This window comes from Lampris incognitus, chromosome 3, assembly GCF_029633865.1.
Source record: "Lampris incognitus isolate fLamInc1 chromosome 3, fLamInc1.hap2, whole genome shotgun sequence".
In the NCBI taxonomy this organism is placed as follows: domain Eukaryota; kingdom Metazoa; phylum Chordata; class Actinopteri; order Lampriformes; family Lampridae; genus Lampris; species Lampris incognitus.
The window spans coordinates 23,696,424-23,715,261 of NC_079213.1; the positions used below are offsets into that span (position 1 = coordinate 23,696,424).

The 18,838-nt window shown below is 46.4% G+C and overlaps 1 protein-coding gene across 1 annotated transcript in view; it reads right to left on the reverse strand.

The window, feature by feature from the left end:
* celsr1a (cadherin EGF LAG seven-pass G-type receptor 1a) overlaps positions 1 to 18,838 on the reverse strand; it is a 149,381-nt gene that overhangs the window by 95,863 nt on the left and 34,680 nt on the right. Inside the window, 1 exon segment of the mRNA XM_056276325.1 lies at positions 2,290 to 2,645. Coding sequence (XP_056132300.1) covers positions 2,290 to 2,645 — 356 coding nt within the window.

Below are 18,838 nucleotides of genomic sequence, written 5' to 3' on the forward strand. Positions count from 1 at the left end.
ATTACCCCACTTTTCAGAGCCGTCCGGGTCGCTGCTCCACCCACTCTGCCAATCCCAGGAGGGCTGCAGACTACCACATGGCTCCTCCCATACATGTGGACTCGCCAGCCGCTTCTTTTCACCTGACAGTGAGGAGTTTCACCAGGGGGACATAGCACGTAGGAGGATCAGGCTATTCCCCCCAGTCCCCGCTGAACAGGTGCCCTGACCGACCAGAGGAGGTGCTAGTGCAGCGACCAGGATACATACCCACATCCGGCTTCCCCGCAGACATGGCCAATTGTGTCTGTAGGGACGGCCATCACGGGGATTCAAACTGGTGATCCCGTGTTGGCAGGCAATGGAATAGATTGCCACGCCACCTGGATGCCCATTTCAATGGATTTCTAATGGTACATGCTTATTTTTTTGCACAAGATAATTTGAAATATGATGGCTGATGGTTTCTCAAAGTACAGTACATTCTAGGATTCCATTGAGGTGTGAGGGCTTTTGTGTACCTCTTGATTGCTCTCGCCAGGTTTATATGTAAAGTCCTAAAATACCGCTGCAGTCTGAGAGGCCATTACATTCACACAATGAAAACAGCCAGATACAGTAAACAACAATGGCTGACATCCTCGATCCTTACACCCTCGATTTGGATGAGGACAAACTTCACAGAAAAACCTTTCCAAGAAAAAAATGGGGCACAATTCAGGGAAGGCATCAGCGGAGGGATCCCTCTTCCAGGACGGATAGGTATGCAATAGTGCAATAGGGCAGCATGGTGGCTCAGTGGTTAGTGCTGTCGCCTCACACCAAGAAGGTCCTGGGTTCAAGCCCCAGGGTTGTCCAACCTTGGGGTCATCCCAGGTCATTCTCTGTGTGGAGTTTGCATGTTCTCCCTGTGTCTGCGATGGGTTTTCTCCGGGTGCTCATATCCGGTTTCACCCACCGTCAGAAAGACATGCATGTTAGGGTTAATACTCCTGTCTGTGCCCCTGACCCGAGGCATGGCAAGACGAACTGGAGTTGGTTCCCGGGTGCTGCACGGCGGCTGCCCACTACTCCTAGATACACAGCTAGGATGAGTTAAATGCAGAGCATAATTTCCCCACGGGGATTAATAAAGTATATCAAAATCAAAAATCCAAAAAAAAACAAAAAAAAAAGAAAAGAAAAGAAAAGAAAAAAGGTACCGAGTGGGCATGATAGACAATGTGGTAACGTTTAGAAATAAACTGCTGAGAGCAGCACTTACTGACCACATTTTGTGATATCAAAACGAGACAAAAAAAGAAAAGTGGACGCTGGGATTGTACTGCATGCAAAAGCAAATTAAGCATCCTTCTAAAATTTTTCTTTTTTTTTTTCTTTTTTTTTGGCTTACATCTCTCAAAACTGTTCTGATTTTCATGCTTTGGATTAAGAATGGGTACCAATTACCAAAATGTGAGGTGTCGAGTGAACCAATTGGATGTCTGGTTATTACCAACAATAGAAATATTCTATTTGAAATACAGTAGTGTTGTCATTTAGCAATTACCAGCAATAATATGCATTTCGTTTTTAATGCATGAGAGAAGAAATATCGTAAGTGGCATCAACAGGCACTGGTACTGATAAAAGCAATAAAGTCATTATTAGCAGCAAAGTCAATGAATTCTTAATGACAGCCAACACTAATTCAGATTAGGAAGAGGATGCTGCACTAAGCATGAGGAAAAACAAGCTATTTCAGTCACAAATCTGGTATTTTGGGGCATCCAGGTAGCATGGTGGTCCATCCATTGCCTACCAACACGGAGATCGCCAGTTCGAATCCCCGTGTTACCTCCAGCTTGGTCGGGCGTCCCTACAGACCCAACTGGCCGTGTCTGAGGGTGGTAAGCTGGATGTGGGTATGTGTCCTGATCGCTGCACTTGTGCCTGCTCTGATCGGTCGGGGCACCTGTTCAGGGGGGAGGGGGAAGTGGGGGGAATAGCGTGATCCTCCCACGTGCTACGTTCTCCTAGAAAACTCCTCACTGTCAGGTGAAAAGAAGCGGCTGGCAACTCCACATGTATCGAAGGAGGCATGTGGCAGATGGCAGCCCTCCCCGGATCAGCAGAGGGGGTGGAGCAGTGACTAGGACGGCTCGGAAGAGTGGGGTAATTGGCCGGATACAATTGGAGAGAAAAAAAACCCCCAAAAAAAACAAATCTGGTATTTCAATACGTACAATTACAGAAGACACTGCTGTTGGTTTTAAGCCATATCGACCGGCATTTCATTGACGTGTGTGTGTGTGTGTGTGTGTGTGCTACCTGCTGTGAGGATATGAGCCGGAGGAGAGTCCTGTTGAGGTAGATCTGCTCCTGCAGCTCCTCAGAGGGGAAGTACCTCCCTCTGCCCGGAGCGCTGCCGGGCTGCAGAGCTGAGAAGGTCACGTTGAGGATGGATCCCCGCACGTCGGTGTCATTCTGAATGTTGAAGACAAACACCGCATCCCGATTGGTGGAGAGCACGGCGGCCACGCCCTCCAGGAAGAGGGTGAGCAGCGGGGAGAGAAAACGCTCCTGGGACATATTCTCCAGGCGCACCGTGATGCTGTTGGTCAGCATGTCGTCGGTGATGATGGTGACGCGCAGCGTGCAGAAGGCCACCACGCTGTGAATACCATCTGGAAAACAGAGAGGAAGAGAAAGGAGATAAGGAAAGAGGACTCTGACCATCCTATATGATAAAATACCTTGCACATCTTACAAAACAAACTCCGAAATAATCAGTGTAATCAAAATATGAAAAAAGACTATAACCTATGTCGTGATGTCTTGCAAATTTACTGCAATGTGTGGCACATCTTTTCAAGGATAGGTTTAAAAAAAGGGCAAGAGATCTTGATTGTTAAATAACAAGAGAGATGACGGTGATAGCATGAATGTTCACAATGATGAAACTCCCGATACAGCTCAGAAGGGATTATTTTACTTTTTAAGGGTGTGTTGTCTCCCATCTATTTCCTGATTTGCATTGTGTTACAGTTAGACATGACAGAGCTGCTCTCTTCATCCCCTTTCAGGTCATTCTCTTGCACTTTTTATGTCTCCCCCAACGCTCCTTGTCTCACATCTCATTCTTTTTAGATCTTTTTCACTCGCTTCTCCCCTTTACTCCCCGTCTCTCTGTTTCGTTTTGTCCATTTCACCTCGCCCCAACTTCCCCGCCCTCTCTCTGGCTGTAGAGCAGCTTAACTGCTTGATTTTTAAAAAAAATTTTTTTTTGCTGTGCGGCATTTTTGCCACTAGACTGAATCCAGGAGGTGCCAGCTGGGTTAGATCCTGAATGATTCAAGCCTTGCCGGGAGTAATAAGATCAATCTAAGGGAGGGCTGATCTTACACCCACTTGTGCCACAGCTGTAAAATCTGGGGCCTATGGAAGGAAGCAGAAGGATATAGGTTCTGGGGGGCACTGCCTGGTTGATGTACAGCTGACAACAGGTGGCGAGGCCGGGTGAAATCCCCGGAGGGACGATACTGTTGAAACAGCGATGGGAGACGGGTCAGATTGCAGAATGCTGCAGTGCCACATGGAGCTGCAGGGGGTAGTTGAGAATGTGGATTCTGTGTGTGTGTGTGGGTGGGAGGATAGGGCCACAGGTGCCCTGCCACTCACTCACTCTCACAGATGATGTCATTTCTCAGGATCCAAATCTCCCCACACACACACACACACACACACACACACACACACACACACAGTCAATCAGAGCAGGGTGTGGACAGATCAGTTTGTCAGGTTAGCCACAGGCTAATGTCCAGGACCGCTAACCAGACTGGAGGTCAACGAACACTCTGGTATAGGGCTAGGGCTAATAACTCAGAAATCACACAATAGAGGGTATATATATATATGCTGGTCTTTTAACACTGAAATGTGTGTTCACTTCAATGCAGCTATCAAAATTCCCACTCGGTCTCTGACTAGCGATGATGCACCATGGAAAACTTTGCCAAAAACCTACTTAATGAGCTCGGAGGGGAAACCATGTTAAAGTCAACAAGCGCCAAAAGGTCACATACGCACACACGTACACCCATAAAGTACTAAATATTCACTTCGTAAAACTCTGACATTGGGCAACAGCTGTAGTGTGCATATTTAAAGTAGTGTAATGGATTATATGTGGTCCATCAGTGATAATACACAGCGCTAACACAGAGTAGTCGCTACTGTCCGTTTATTGCTCCACTGCGCTCCACACCTGTCCCTCCCTCTGTCTCTGGGACCACACTGTTATTCCACATGTTGCCAGAGATCCTTCTGCTGATAGCCCTCGGCTGACACACACATACAGACACACAGATACATACACAACCCTACATATATGCACACACTCAACAGCACAACATGGCACATGAACATGCGCACACATTTGCATAACATGTACAGTGTTGTCAAACTTATATCAGGCAAAATCTTATTTCTGTCCCTTTATCCTGCTCTTGCTCTTCTCTCTCTCAAACCCACACACACGCACACACACACAAACATACACTTGCGCCAAGTCAAAACCCTACACTAGTATTCCAGTGGCAATTTAATAGACAGGCTATCCTGGGCTGAAACCCAGGGGCCCTGAATTTCAAAGGGCCTCTGGATGTCTATTAAAATGTAACTCCACCCACTGCATCATTTTGAAAAATGCTAACAAGTGGGATAGGGCTGAGAGGGGGGTCGGGGTGTATGAGGCAGGGGCATGGGCAGGAGTAGCTGGAGAGATATGCGTGAAGGGCCCGGCACTTTGTCGGCCCGCCACTGCACACCGCCATAGCCAGTCACCTGCATTGGCCCATCTTCCAGCATGGCGTTGGACACCGCCCCACAAAGAGGCCCTGATGTGGGTGTACATAAGGAAGGGGGCCCCCATGAGATGGGCCACAGCTTTCCGGTGGTGGACAGAGGCGGGCGATGGGGTGACTGCTCCCCCAGCCGCAAGGTGAGCCCAGCCCAACCAACACATTTGTCTAGTGGTGCTTCTACAGCCATTAAAAGCACAAATCTGAACTACTGCACCAAAATTGAAAATGATGAAATGATATAACTATAACTAGCTGTAAACTGAGAGAAATTAAAAAAGTCGGTAGAAAATGTAATAGAGGCGCAAGATTAGCGAGTAAACTCCTGTTAATGATGAGTCTTGATCAGCATATATTTGAAAATGAGCGCCGTTTCAGACTCACGCTGAACGGTGGGGGAGGTGGGTTGCCCAACTCTGATTAGAGGGTGTTAACATTCTTTTTTTTTTCTCATTTCATTACATAGATAAGTCCCAACCGGTCGACTCTACATCAGCATTGGCCTTGCAAGGTTTAGGGCTGATTTAAAACAGTAGATGGCATGTTGAGCCATTTTCAACCCAAGAAATAGTAAGAAATATCAATATTAACACCAGCATTGATGTATTGCATCACCGTACAGTCATATCATTCAGTTTACAGCTCAAAAACATGTTTAAGTGTTTAGTGCCTCTTTAATAACACTAGTGCAGTGCCTGTTTGCTCTGGAGGGCAGAAATCCGCTGTGGCAACCCCTGAGAAACAGGGAACAAGCCGAAAGAAGTGTAGTGCCTGTTTGGGTGTATTACCCCCTCTGACCACAATGTGGATGCAACAGCAGAGTGGCGCTGTTCATCAAGTCACCACAGGAAGAACTTCTCTGTCTGTATGTCTCTCCTTAGAGTTTCTCGACAACCGCTTACCCAAACAACTTCACACTCGACACTGCACTTCCGTGGATCCTCAGCAATACACTTGCCATGTATGAAGCTGATCAGATGAATGGTTGTCGAGAAAAATCAAAGGACAGACAGACAGACAGACAGACAGACAGACAGACAGACAGAGACAGACAGACAGACGGACAGACAGAGACTGAGATTCCTTTCATTTTAGTTAGAAATTAATAAAAATACTAATTTTTAGCAGAAGGTTAATGTCATAAATCCTGTGTACTGATTGGCCAGTTTGTTGCCAATGGTGATTTGTTGACACTGATTGGTCAGGTTGGTGTCAGAGTGCTGCAATATTTGAGCTCTGGCGACCTCTTGATTGAAAAAAAAAATAATACCCATGGCGGAATTTCAGAGACATGAGAGTGGTGCTCAAAAGCAAAAGGCCCAAAAAGAAAAAGAAAAGCAAGACCAGGAGTTGCTTAAAAAAAATACCAAAGTTAACAGGATTTTCCAAGAAAGCTCAAAGCAACGAAGCGGCAGGTGCGAGTCGTGCGACTCAGCTACCCGACAAGTCTCAAGGAATTTGCTGCCAAGAAACCCACGTGTAGACACTTCTAAGGGCAAGTCAGTATTTAATTTTAATGCTTGTTATTAAGGCATTAATGTGCTCTAGACTGTTTATGTGGCTTGCAATGCATCTGGTGTGATCTGTTGTATTGGCGGCAGTGTTTGCAGCGGTGCAGAAATATATCACTGATGGTGTTTGCAGTTCCGCTGAAATTGGGAAGTGTGACATGTCATACTTTTGGAGAGATGTATGAAAGATGGGATGAAGTATAAAAAGTGGATTCATGTACAGTAAACTTTTGGTGGTGAGGTGAGGCTTAGCAGTATCACTATGTGCAGAGGTCAATCGGTTCATTGAGGTAGTGGACATGTGGTTGTGTGGCGCAGAAAGGGCCAGTTAGCAGAAAGTCACACATCAAGTCAGAGTGTGTGACCAAGTAGGCCCTGACACCATCTGTTACCACTCACCCTAACTAAACACACCAGCAGCAGCTCTCTGTAACACACTCTTGCAAGATCACACTCAAACTGCGGTCGGCAGTTGTCTAGTTGTGGCTTTTACACAGTGAATGGCATGTTTGACATCAGGCCTCATCACCTATTCTCCACACACTTCACACACATTTCAAGACAAGCCAGGCTATTCAATCACTGAGTAAACTATCTGAGAGTATCTCTCTGATAAAAGTAAACACACTTCGCTAAGTGGAATTATTAGCTTTAACCTTCGGGGACTAGAAGAAAGGAGCGATTGGCTCTAAATTAGGAGCTGATATAACCGAAGAACAACATTAGAGGATACTCTGGTAGGCAAAACAAGAAAAGGAGAGAGACTTTACAAAGCAAAGAGGCCAGAACCGGGAGTATAGCACAGAATAACAGAATATAACAGGGCTTCTCAGAGGCCTGGAATGATTGGTGATACAAAATACCATTTAATCAGCTCACTTGCAACTTTTGTTACGAGTTATTACATTGATATTACTTGGTGAAGACCCGCTCTACTCTGCCTCTGATTGGCTGTAACCCTAACGAAAACTCACGTACCGGCAGGGTACTCATTCCTGTCATTTATGGTCGCGCTGGTTAATGAACCAGGTGAAGTGAAGATAGCATTACTCGTTATGTTACCGTATGTCCGATAAAAGCTTCGCACTACCCCCAAAGCAAATTCTCCGGTGTAACGTTAATGCGTGAACTCGGCAGCAACAACACACAAAATAGAAATCGTAGGGGGCATCCAGGTAGCGTGGCAGTCTAGTCCGTTGCCTGCCAACACGGGGATTGCCGATTCGAATCCCCGTGTTACCTCTGGCTTGGTCAGGCGTCCCTACAGACACAATTGGCCATATCTGTGAGTGGGAAGCCAGATGTGGGTATGTGTCCTGGTTGCTGCACTAGCACCTCCTCTGGTCGGTCGGGGCGCCTGTTCGGGGGGCAGGGGAACTGGGGGGGAATAGCATGATCTTCCCACACACTTCGTCCCCCTGGCCCCCTGGTGAAACTCCTCACTGTCAGGTGAAAAGAAGCCGCTAGCAACTCCACATGTATCGGAGGAGGCATGTAGTAGTCTGCAGCCCTCCCCGAATTGGCAGAGTGGGTGGAGCAGTGACCAGGATGGCTCGGAAGAGTGGGGTAACTGGCCGAGTGCAATTGGGGAGAAAAGGGGGGGGAATCCCCCCAAAAAATAAAAAACGTTACACTTCATAACGTATTGTATTCATAACACAAGGTCAGGCAGGGTCCAGTGACTTGCTGTTTGGTCTGGATGCAGACCAAGGGCCAGACTTTGAGAAGCCCTGGGATATAGTGATGCACTTTAGTATGAAGCATTGATGTTTCATTTTACATCCAAACAACATGGCTACACCAGCGTCACCCCAGTAATAATGTGGACATTGAACATCTAAACTTCTCCACATATCTCCTGCCCTTTGTTTAGAAACAAAGAAATATATGGTTCATTTAGTCCATATATCACGGTGGTCTCTCGAGGATCATTCTAAAGTTTGATCTTAAAGTCAATACAAGACATTTGTGAAACCACAACAAATAAATTCTACTTAATTCCCATCTCTGAAATTACCCCAACAGTCCCACGGCAGAAACAGAAAAAGAAAGAAAGCTGAATTAATGAGTTTGCTGAAAAGCTTTACTGTACACACATATCCTGTGCTGGCACCATCCTCTCGTCACTCTTCCTTGTAAGGGAGTACAGGATGTGTGCGGGAGACACATTTAGGTTTGGGGAAGTTTTACAAAAAAAAGGCTGTTTTTTTCCTCCTTTCTCTGTTCAACGGTATCGCCTCCCTCACTATTTATAGAGCCCCCCAGCTGCTAGAATGGCATCAGTGGCTAAACACACACACACACACACACACACACACACACACACACACACAAACACACGCGCGCACACACACACACACACACACACACACACACACACAGGATGGTAGTGGGTTGCACCCTGAAAAAGGGTGTGTCACACACTGCTGCCATGGAAAAAGAGATAGTCTGTATGTAAGCCTACCATTAAGCACACAAACACACACACACACACACACACACACACATACGTGCACAGACGCACATGCGCACACGCAGTCGTGCAGACAGAGGTTCGTTCACAGGCACACTGTGGATTGAAACAGTGTTGCTACTGAAGGTATGCGTCAAAAGATGACCGTCCAATGAAAAGAGAGAGCTCGCGAGCATCAAAGCTACAATGTTATCGCGAAGCTTTTGGAGCGTGATGGCTAAAATCCCATGAAGTGCACCGCTCATGAGCGCCATAAGTGTCTTTCTACCCGCCAGCCGAGACGAAGGCGCACCCTGCTTTTTCTGCTAGAAATAAACACGCTCGCAGTTCATCGCACGGCCCTGATAACTATATTAAGTACAATTTTCGGAGCTACGCTTTGATCATTTTGCACCATCAAAGCCCAATTAAACTGATAAGAACCATGGCTGGGTAAACTGAAACGGTTTTATCGAGCGTCCTTATCGGTGAATATGCAGGCTGTATTTTGTGAGTTGTAGATTGATCAATCATTAACTGGGTAAATCTAGGTATCAATGCATTGTGATGACTGCAGAGGTGATAAGAGATGTTAATGAGCTGTTAAGCATGCCGGTCCAACACCACGTGGGTCAGTGCGGCTAACAAGAGCACGTACACACACACACACACACACACACACACACACAGACACTTGCTCTCACTCGCAACCTCTCACATGCACACAAGTTTTTTTTTTCTCTAAAAATCTGACACGCTCCCTCTCTAAAATTTTTCTGAGTATATTTTTTATGAGTTAATTTTCTTTCAAAACACATATTCTTCCTCCGACTTCATCTGGCTGCTATGTGCCCCCTTCACTCTTCTTTTATCTGTTTCTGTCTATCTAGCTCTCTCTCTCTCTCTCACACACACAGATACACACACACACACACACACACACACACACACACACACACACACACACACACACACACACACACACACACACACACACACACACCAGCGTTCATTGTGAGGTTTGGTAATCGTTAAGCCTGAAGCAAATTCTTTAGGGAAAAAAAGTCAGAAAATCACGAACACTGACATAAAGAGCACTCCCTTAAAATTTACAACCGGCTTCAAACCCAATTTCTTCTCATCCTAAATCAGCCATTGGGAAAACAACTTCTCCAATGGAGGACTTATATCTTTAAGAACTCGAGAATTAAATCAATTAAATTACGAGAGAGATTATCTTATTATCTCGAGAATTCCTCTGAAAGAATTAAAAAGCAATCGCAAAGAGGTCACCAAGGTCAGTTAAAAAAAAGGCTTTCAAGGCTATTTAATTTGGGGATCAAAAATCTGATTGGTAAGAAACTCTTGATTAAGACTCGCCTGAAGTGTTTTTCAGACACAGCTGATAGAATGACACAATTAACTTCAACTCTGGTGGTCACAGAGACAGCCCCCCCCACCCCACAACACCACCTCAGTGTTTAGTCAGCTAGGGGGAGGGTGGGTTGGCAAAACAGCAGAAAACAAACAGCCATTTGTAAGGCTGACAGGTTGCCCCTGTCACCGAGGTGTCATAGGGCCCACCAGAGAGGAGCACACACACACACACACACACACACACACACACACACACACACACACACACACACACACAACAAAATATGTACAAATGCAAACTCATCCGCACGTTCACCTGAAACCCTTTTCCAACATATCAAAGAACATAAATTCACGTTTCTAAAAATTCAAAACCTTGCAACCTCTCCTTGGTTGTACGAAAGTGGCAGTTGTGCGGCTGCATACATCGTACTGATGGTTTTTTTTTTAACAGCTTGAGGAAATACTAATTGAGGACCTAAAATTGTACAACCTGAAGGAGGACCTGCAATTAAGAAAAGCAGACAACCTATAAGGCAAGGCATCGTAAAAAAATGTCTTCTCCGGTTTATTTTACCCGGCAACTCTTTTTATTGCACAGTTAAAAGTTTTACTGGAAAACAACCAATGAAAAAAAAAACCCTGCCCTTTCTCACAGGTGCTTTAAATTCCTCGGAGCAATGGACCACTTTCTCTTTCTTTCCCTCTCTCTCCGTCTCTTTATGTTTTTCATCGTGTCTCTCCGGTGACCCAGCCCTTTTCACTCTAGCCTTCCTTTTTGTCTCCCTTCTTTCTTTCTGTTCTTGTTCCCTCCCTTCTTACCCCCCCCCCCCGTTCAGGATATTTGAATTAAAACAGAGCTGACAGTAGCCAATCAGGGAGCAGCAACTGTTCCAATGGTCCCGCCCCATTGGACACACCTGAGTGCCCAATAGACAGTAAAGGCAAACAAACAGCCAACACCTGGGAAGGTGAAACACACACACACACACACACACACACACACACACACACACACAAACACACACTGAGCCTCTCGTATCCTTTTTTTTCTTCTCTTGTCCTTTTCTTCTCTCTCTAACCGTTAAATCTATCACACCACATTTCTGTTTTCTGTGACAGGAATAGTTGGCCCCAACAAGGAACTCTCAGTGGCTCTGAGCTGAGTCCATTAAGATATTTTGCCTGTCATCACATACGTCCCCTCTCTCTGGTCTCTTATCTGTCTTATCTCTGTGCTGGTCTCTCGTTGGATTCCATTAAAAATGCTTTATTATCCTCTGCGAAAGGAGAAAAAGCAAAACAAAAATTACTTTTCTGAACTTAGTCCAATAATGTGTTGCTTCCCACATCTCTCTTACACGCGCGCACACACACACACACGCACACACACGCGCACACTAGGGTTGCATGATCGTTTCAGTATTGTCATCACGATGTGTGCATGCGCAATGGTCACACTGCAGGATGTGCAATCCATCCATCCATTATCCAAGCCGCTTATCCCAATTGGGGTTGCAGGGATACTGGCGCCTATCCCAGCAGTCATTGGGCGGCAGGTGAGCAGACGCCCTGGACAGGCCGCCATGCCATCACAGAGCCGACACACACACACACACACACACACACACATTCACACCTAGGGACAATATAGTATACCCGATTTACCTGACCTACATGTCTTTGGACGGTGGGAGGAAACCGGAGCATCCGGAGGAAAGCCACACAGACACGGGGAGTACATGCAAACTCCACACAGAGGACGACCTGGGATGACCCCCAAGGTTGGACTACACCGTGCTTCGAACCCAGGACCTTTTTGCTGTGAGGCAACTGCACTAAGCAATGTGTCACCCTGCCGCCCGGGACTGTATAGTATACCACAGGGAGAAAAAAATATCGCAATCTGAGTTTTTTTCCAATATCGTGCAGTGCTAACACACACACACACACACACACACACACACACACACACACACACAGCTAGCATCAGATCACATATCAGCAGCCGGCAGACATGCTCACAGACATCCTGTGTGCTGAGAGCAGAGGGAAATCACCCTGCTATCTGCCAAACATCCTTCTGACACTGCCTCAATCACTCTACCATCCATCAAGAAGGCAACGCGTCCCTCTCTGCAGAAATAATAAGACAGATTGCTGGATGGAGGAAATGCAGGAGACCCCAGTGGGTTTAAATGGGGCTCTGATGGAGCGGTGGTGGGGGTGAAGGAAGGGGGAAGCAAACTCAACCGTTGCTTTGAGTTGCGGTGTTGGGGTGAGACGAACTTGAGGTTGTGCAGTAGAGCGCGAAGGAAAGAAAAACCATTTCCAGTCCCGATGAGCTCTTGAACAAGGCAGTCAGCTCTCAAACCGCTGCGATAAAGACAGCCAGCTGTGGGAGACCGCCCGGCTTTACTTGGGTGGCTCTGAACGCTTGTAACAGTCAAAAGAGGAGTCGTTTGTGTCTTCTGTCAATCTCTCTTGGCAAGCTAACATCCAGAAAACACATACCAAACAGTCAACTATTTCCAAACGTGTCGTGGGAATATCTGCCCAGGCATCCCAACGCTCCGGTGTTGTCTATGGCTCAGCTGTAAATCACTTTGGGGAAAAGCATCTGCTAAATGATCAAACGTAAATGTACATGCTTGTGTTGTCCACACTACAAGACCAATCAAGAGTGCTACTTTCCTTAGCCGTGCTTCCTTACATTCAATCTACATCATAATGACATTCAAATGAGTCAATTTTCTTGCCACAACAGGCGCTGTTATGTCCCAATACTGAAAATATGCCTATCCTTCACTGCTATAGAAGAAATGCCGTCTAGGAACGGTAAGATCCTGCCGTTAGGTGAACTTGCGCCCTGTGCTGAGATAACAACACTTTTCAAATCACCCCAAGTGGTGTGTACCCGGTACTGTGGCCACAACCAGTGGTCCATTTAAACGAAAATGAGGGCAAGCCCCAAGTAGATGATCAACCTCAAGAATGTCAGAGGCCACAGGCTGACACACAGTGAGAGAGAGAGAGACGGAGAGAGAGACAGAGCAAATGAGAGACAGAGACATAGACAGATAGAGATTGAGACAGAGAGAGACAGACAGAGTGAGAAAGAGACAAAGAGACAGACAGAGCGAGTGAGAGAGAGACAGAGCGAGAGACAGACAGAGGGAGTGAGTGAGAGAGAGAGACAGAGAGCGAGAGACAGACAGAAGGAGAGAGAGACAGAGTGCGAGAGAGACAGACAGAGCGAGAGAGAAAGAGAGACACGGAGCAAGAGACAGAGCGAGTGAGAGAGATAGAGACAGAAAGAGCGAGAGAGACAGAGAGACAGAGCGAGTGAAAGAGAGAGACAGAGCGAGACAGACAGAGCAAGCGAGAAAAAGAGAGACACAGAGACGAACAGAGTGAGTGAGAGTGAGACAGATAGAGCGAGAGACAGAAAGATAGAGCGACTGAGATTGATAGAGAGACAGAGAGCAAGACAGAGCGAGAGACAGCGAGCAAGTGAGATCGAGAGAGATAGAGCGAGAGAAAGAGAGACAGACAGAGCGAGTAAGAGATTTATGGGTTGGAAGAAGTGCAGTAAGATCTATAGAGCCGGCGACCTGCTGTATATTACATCAGGCTCCACGAGGCTGACAGCCAACATCAACAGTTTTCACATCAAAGAGGCAAAACTCCTCCAGCTCGCCAGTGTGATAACTGTTGCAATACCAATGCCACAAGTTAGGGACTCTAACGTACGGGTGGGATTGCCGCAATTCAACTAATATGTGATTTGTGAATAAACACAGTTTAAAACTGGATCACCACAACAATCGCAATTTTACAAGATTTAGCAGCAGACCTCCAGCCACTACATCTGCCAACTGGCAGTGCATACACACATGTTCATAGACATGTGTGTATGAGTTCATACATGAGGGTTCCCGCTCGCTCCGCCCGTCTCGCTTCCCTCCCCGACCAATCGGACGCATGTATTTTCAGGTATGCCGGTCCGTCTGTCCGATCAAAGCACTGGAAGGAAGGACAAATGGTGGAGGCTTTGAGCGTAATGGATGAAGACAGCTGGGTGTTGGATCTTATGGGGATGCCAGACAGGTGTATCGGCAGATAGACGGGAAACACACACACACACACACACACACACACACGCACACACACACACACACACACACTCATGAACGTTACGAACACACAGACAGGTTGGCGGAGAGTCAGGAATGAAACTGATAAAGAGAGACAGAAGGGAGAGAATGATGTATGGTGTATGAGAAAGATGAGGGAGGAAGAAAACAGCAATAAAAATGAGAGAGACAGGGAGTGAGAGGTAGAGTCAGAGAGAGAGAGAGAGAGACTGTGTGTGCGTGTGTGGGGGGGGTAGACAGGTAAGTGAGTGAGTGTGTTTGAGACGGTGAACCTTGCTGGTCTGTGTGTGTTTATACATGTATTGTAATGAGTGATTGGGAGTATAACCGAGCAACTGATAAAAAGAGAGAGAGAGAGCGAGAGAGAGACAAAGACAGAAAAAAAAAAAGAGAAAGACAAAGACAGAAAAAAGTACTCCACGTCGCTGTTTCACCCACTTAACCCACTATGGGAAATAAGTCAATTGTGTGTAATTGTTTTCAAACAATGTAAACTTAGCACAAAAAGTAAGGAAATGTATGTTTGGTAGATTATTTCTTTGTTGTAACAAAGCTTCTCGGCAATAAATCTTATATCAGGCAGCTGATTGTCAGCACCTGGGGTACCAGAAGCTCAAAACAAGAGTCAATAGCAACAGCAAAATAAGCTGTTTGGCATTGGCAGAGAAGATTTGGCAAATTTTTCATGGGCACGACCCACATACTCAGCTCTGCTGCTCATCCCACAGATGCATGTTCCTTAAAAATGTGGCACCATTTAAAAGGGAAATAAACAGGCTTTCCAACGGTATAAGATGTATTGCCAAGAAGCATTGTTACAACAAAGAAATAATCTACCAAAAACACATTTCCTTACTTTTTGTGCTAAGTATATTTCTGAGTGCTTTGGCAATACAAATGTCAATTTTGCAATGCCAATAAAGCACAATGAAACTGAAAATTGAGAGAGAGAGAAAGAGAGAGCGTGAGAGAGAGAGAGAGAGAGAGAGAGAGAGAGAGAGAGAGAGAGAGAGAGAGAGAGAGAGAGAGAGAGAGAGAGAGAGAGAGAGAGAGAGAGAGAGAGAGAGAGAGAGAGAGAGCGAGAGAGAGAGAGAGAGAGAGAGAGTCCCTTTTTCTTAAGTGAGTATTTCATCTCTCACTTTCAGTGCAGGGCATCGACTGACTGCAACTAAGCAGTATATTGTGTTTGTCTGTATATCATTACACTTACACACACACATACATACACACACACGCACACACACACCAATTGACGGTCTTTTCCTACTCAGTCCCCCCCCCATCTATTCCCGTGACCCCCACATTTCACTTTCGGAAAGGGACTATTTGTATCCCACTTTCTCGCTCACCTTTTGTTTGCGTATTCCCCCCCCCCCCCCCTCTCTCTCTCTCTCTCTCTCTCTCTCTCTCTCTCTCTCTTCTCTCTCTCTCTCTCTCTCTCTCTCTCTCATTGAATTAAAGATGGCAGCAGACACACAAAAGACCCCTTTCACCCCTGATACAAGTGGTGGAAACGAGAAGGGTGGGGTGGCGGCGGCGGCGGGGGGGGATCAGAAGGATCAAATCCTGACTACAGCCGGGAAACAGTTGGGATTACACCCAGACATGCTGGACCAGGAACAGCCATGTGGTACGGGTGATACAGCCATCAGAATGAGTGTGACGAAAACTGGACGTCCCACGCTGAACAAGGATCCCAGCAGAGATGTTGACGGTCGACTGATTTTAACCTCACTCAATCGAGGAGAGGAGATTTTCCTCTTGAGAAATTGCACATCCTCTGCCAGAGGAAGGGACACAAAGCATTGTGTTGGATTACGTTTAACACAAATGCTTTACAATTGGCAAATTCACAAGGGCGTAGCTGTCAAATCAAAGAGGAGTAGTGGGTAGAATTACATTCACCGATACACAAGATCTGACGTCACCATCACTATCTTCTTTGGCTGGCACCTAAGCAGACACCTATTTAGGACTGTTGGTGCTGGTGAGTTTCCAGTAAGTGCTGCCATCCCAGAAGCGAATGAGTGTACCCAATGTTAAATCAGAAATCACCTCAACTTATTCTGACATCCAGGTTCAAGCTCCCAGGTGACAGATGTAACTGATGGTGGAAAATCAGTAGAGTAGGGTGGACCTACTATGACATACAAAAGCTTTGCTAATAGAAAAGCCAACCTGTTAAATTCCATTGCTGTGGTGCATATATACTCTTCTCCTGGATCACCACCTTGCCATGATGGAGAAGCTTGCATGTACTAATAATCCCAAGAGCTATGCCGTCCAGAGCTTGGCTCCTGGTAGGGTCACCCAAGGCGGCTAGGTCAAGGGAGAGGTTCCAGACGAAGTGCGATCCAACAAAGACCTTAACGGTGGAACTGGTGGAAGATGTCTCCCGGTCACAATGGCAGTGAGGGTGGATGAAGGCTGCAACAGAGGGTGGTCCCCTATTGTCTTGGTTCTCCATGCCATTGGACTCTGGCCACCCCCTGCCAAGAACCGTGTGGTGGCTGCAGGCACATCAGCCACTCCATGTAAAAAGCTGTCATGCGCAGGCGTCCTCCCATTATGCGGCTCCAGGATCGGCCTCTACACCCACCCGAAGACCCAGAGGGACCAAGAGGGAGGACGTCATACTCAACCCCGAGTGACCGCCGATGATGATGATGCATATGTACTAACATCAAGATGCGTAAGAAAATAACGATTTGATCGTTTGAGCCCTATGAAGAATGCCATGTATCAGAAACCCCTTCATTTGGACTCTTCTGGTGCTTGAACAAGACTCTCTAGCCTCAGAGACCATCAGCCTTTTTACACACTTGCTTCCTCCTTCAGCTTAAAGAGAACAGTCACGATTTTCAACGTTATCTCTTTGTTGTGGGGATGATGCTCCATTAGCAGTCACAATACTGAGCAGTCATACCAATGTCAAGGGACTACTGAGTTGTCTTTACCAATGTTTTAGCGATCTCAAGCGACTTCTGTCATTTTAACTTCACACATGCTCCCATCCGTCAGTGTTAGAAACCTGCAAAGAAACCTGCAAACCTGCAGAGTTGCAGGTTTCCCGTTGAACAGCTAGCGACGGAGGTAGCTTCTGTACAGTGTACGGCGGGGAATTAGAAAAGGTTGGTACGTGTCATAGTTTAAAAGATTCACGTTGAACGATTCTATCAGAATCTATTATCTAGACTTCACCCAGCCACACACACATACACAAAAAATAAATACATATGCACATATTTTACATACCACAGGGTATACATAGAGAATAGGAGACGACAATGCATTAACACACCAGTTTAGAGGTTCAGTGAGTTTAGAGCGTTTTTATTTGCCCCCTCTTTCTTTGGGGGGGAAGGATTTCCCCTCCCCTTTCTCCCCAATTGCACTTGGCCGATTACCCAACTCTCTTAGCTGTTCCGGTCGCTGCTCCACCCCCTCTGCCGATCCGGGAGGGCTGCAGACTACCACATGCCTCCTCCGATACATGTGGAGTCACCAGCCACTTCTTTTCACCTGACAGTGAGGAGTTTCACCAGGGGGAGGTAGCACGTGGGAGAATCACGCTATTCTCCCCTCCCCCCGAACAGGCACCCCCAACCGACCAGAGGAGGCGCTAGTGCGGCGACCCCAGGACACATACCCACATCCGGCTTCCCACCTGCAGACACGGCAATTGTGTCTGTAGGGACACCTGACCAAGCCGGAAGTAACACGGGGATTCAAACCGGCGATCCCTGTGCTGGTAGGCAACGGAAAAGACCGCCACGACACCCAGATGCACATGAGTTTAGAACTTTAATGGCAGAAATAACAAAACTTTTTTTAAAGTGGGCCCATCTCCAGGTGAGCAACCTTTACCTGCAACCATATGGAAGCCATGTGAAGAATATGACAGCACGTGTAGCTATTTTCTAAATAATGAAAATCCAGCTCCTCAAAGTAAATAATACCAGTGCAAATTTCTCCTATACGCTATTTTCTAACGTGTGTTAAACACACACACATGAAATGTGCACAAGCACAAATTATCAGCAACTTAAACAATGACTAGAGAGCAAATAAAGCCTACGTTTCAGAGGTGTAAATGGCGGGCCATCATCAGAAAAAAAAAGAATATTCAATGTGAGTCGTACTGCTTTTTTTTCTTCTCGAAGACAATCAAAATTGGTGTCATTAGGCCAGGCTACCATTGGCTCGTGAGAGCTGGGGGCGGGAGGTGGCGGCAGGTGCAGCATGATTGACATATTCCTCAGTAATTCACTGTGCTTACAGAATGCGTAGCCTTGTGGGCCTGTAGTTACTGCTGTTGGGTACGCCGTGATTTTGCTCATGAATAGTTGGGGCCACATTTCACCCACCCTTGCCAAAGTGAAATGCAGTGGGGGTAGTGCTCTACCCTATCATGGGCTTTGCCTATTGAGGTGTGATAGGTTTGGGCTGGGGAATGCACACTGTTAGTCCAGAAAAACGACCCAAAAATATCCCTACCAATGTTGAAAACCAAACCTA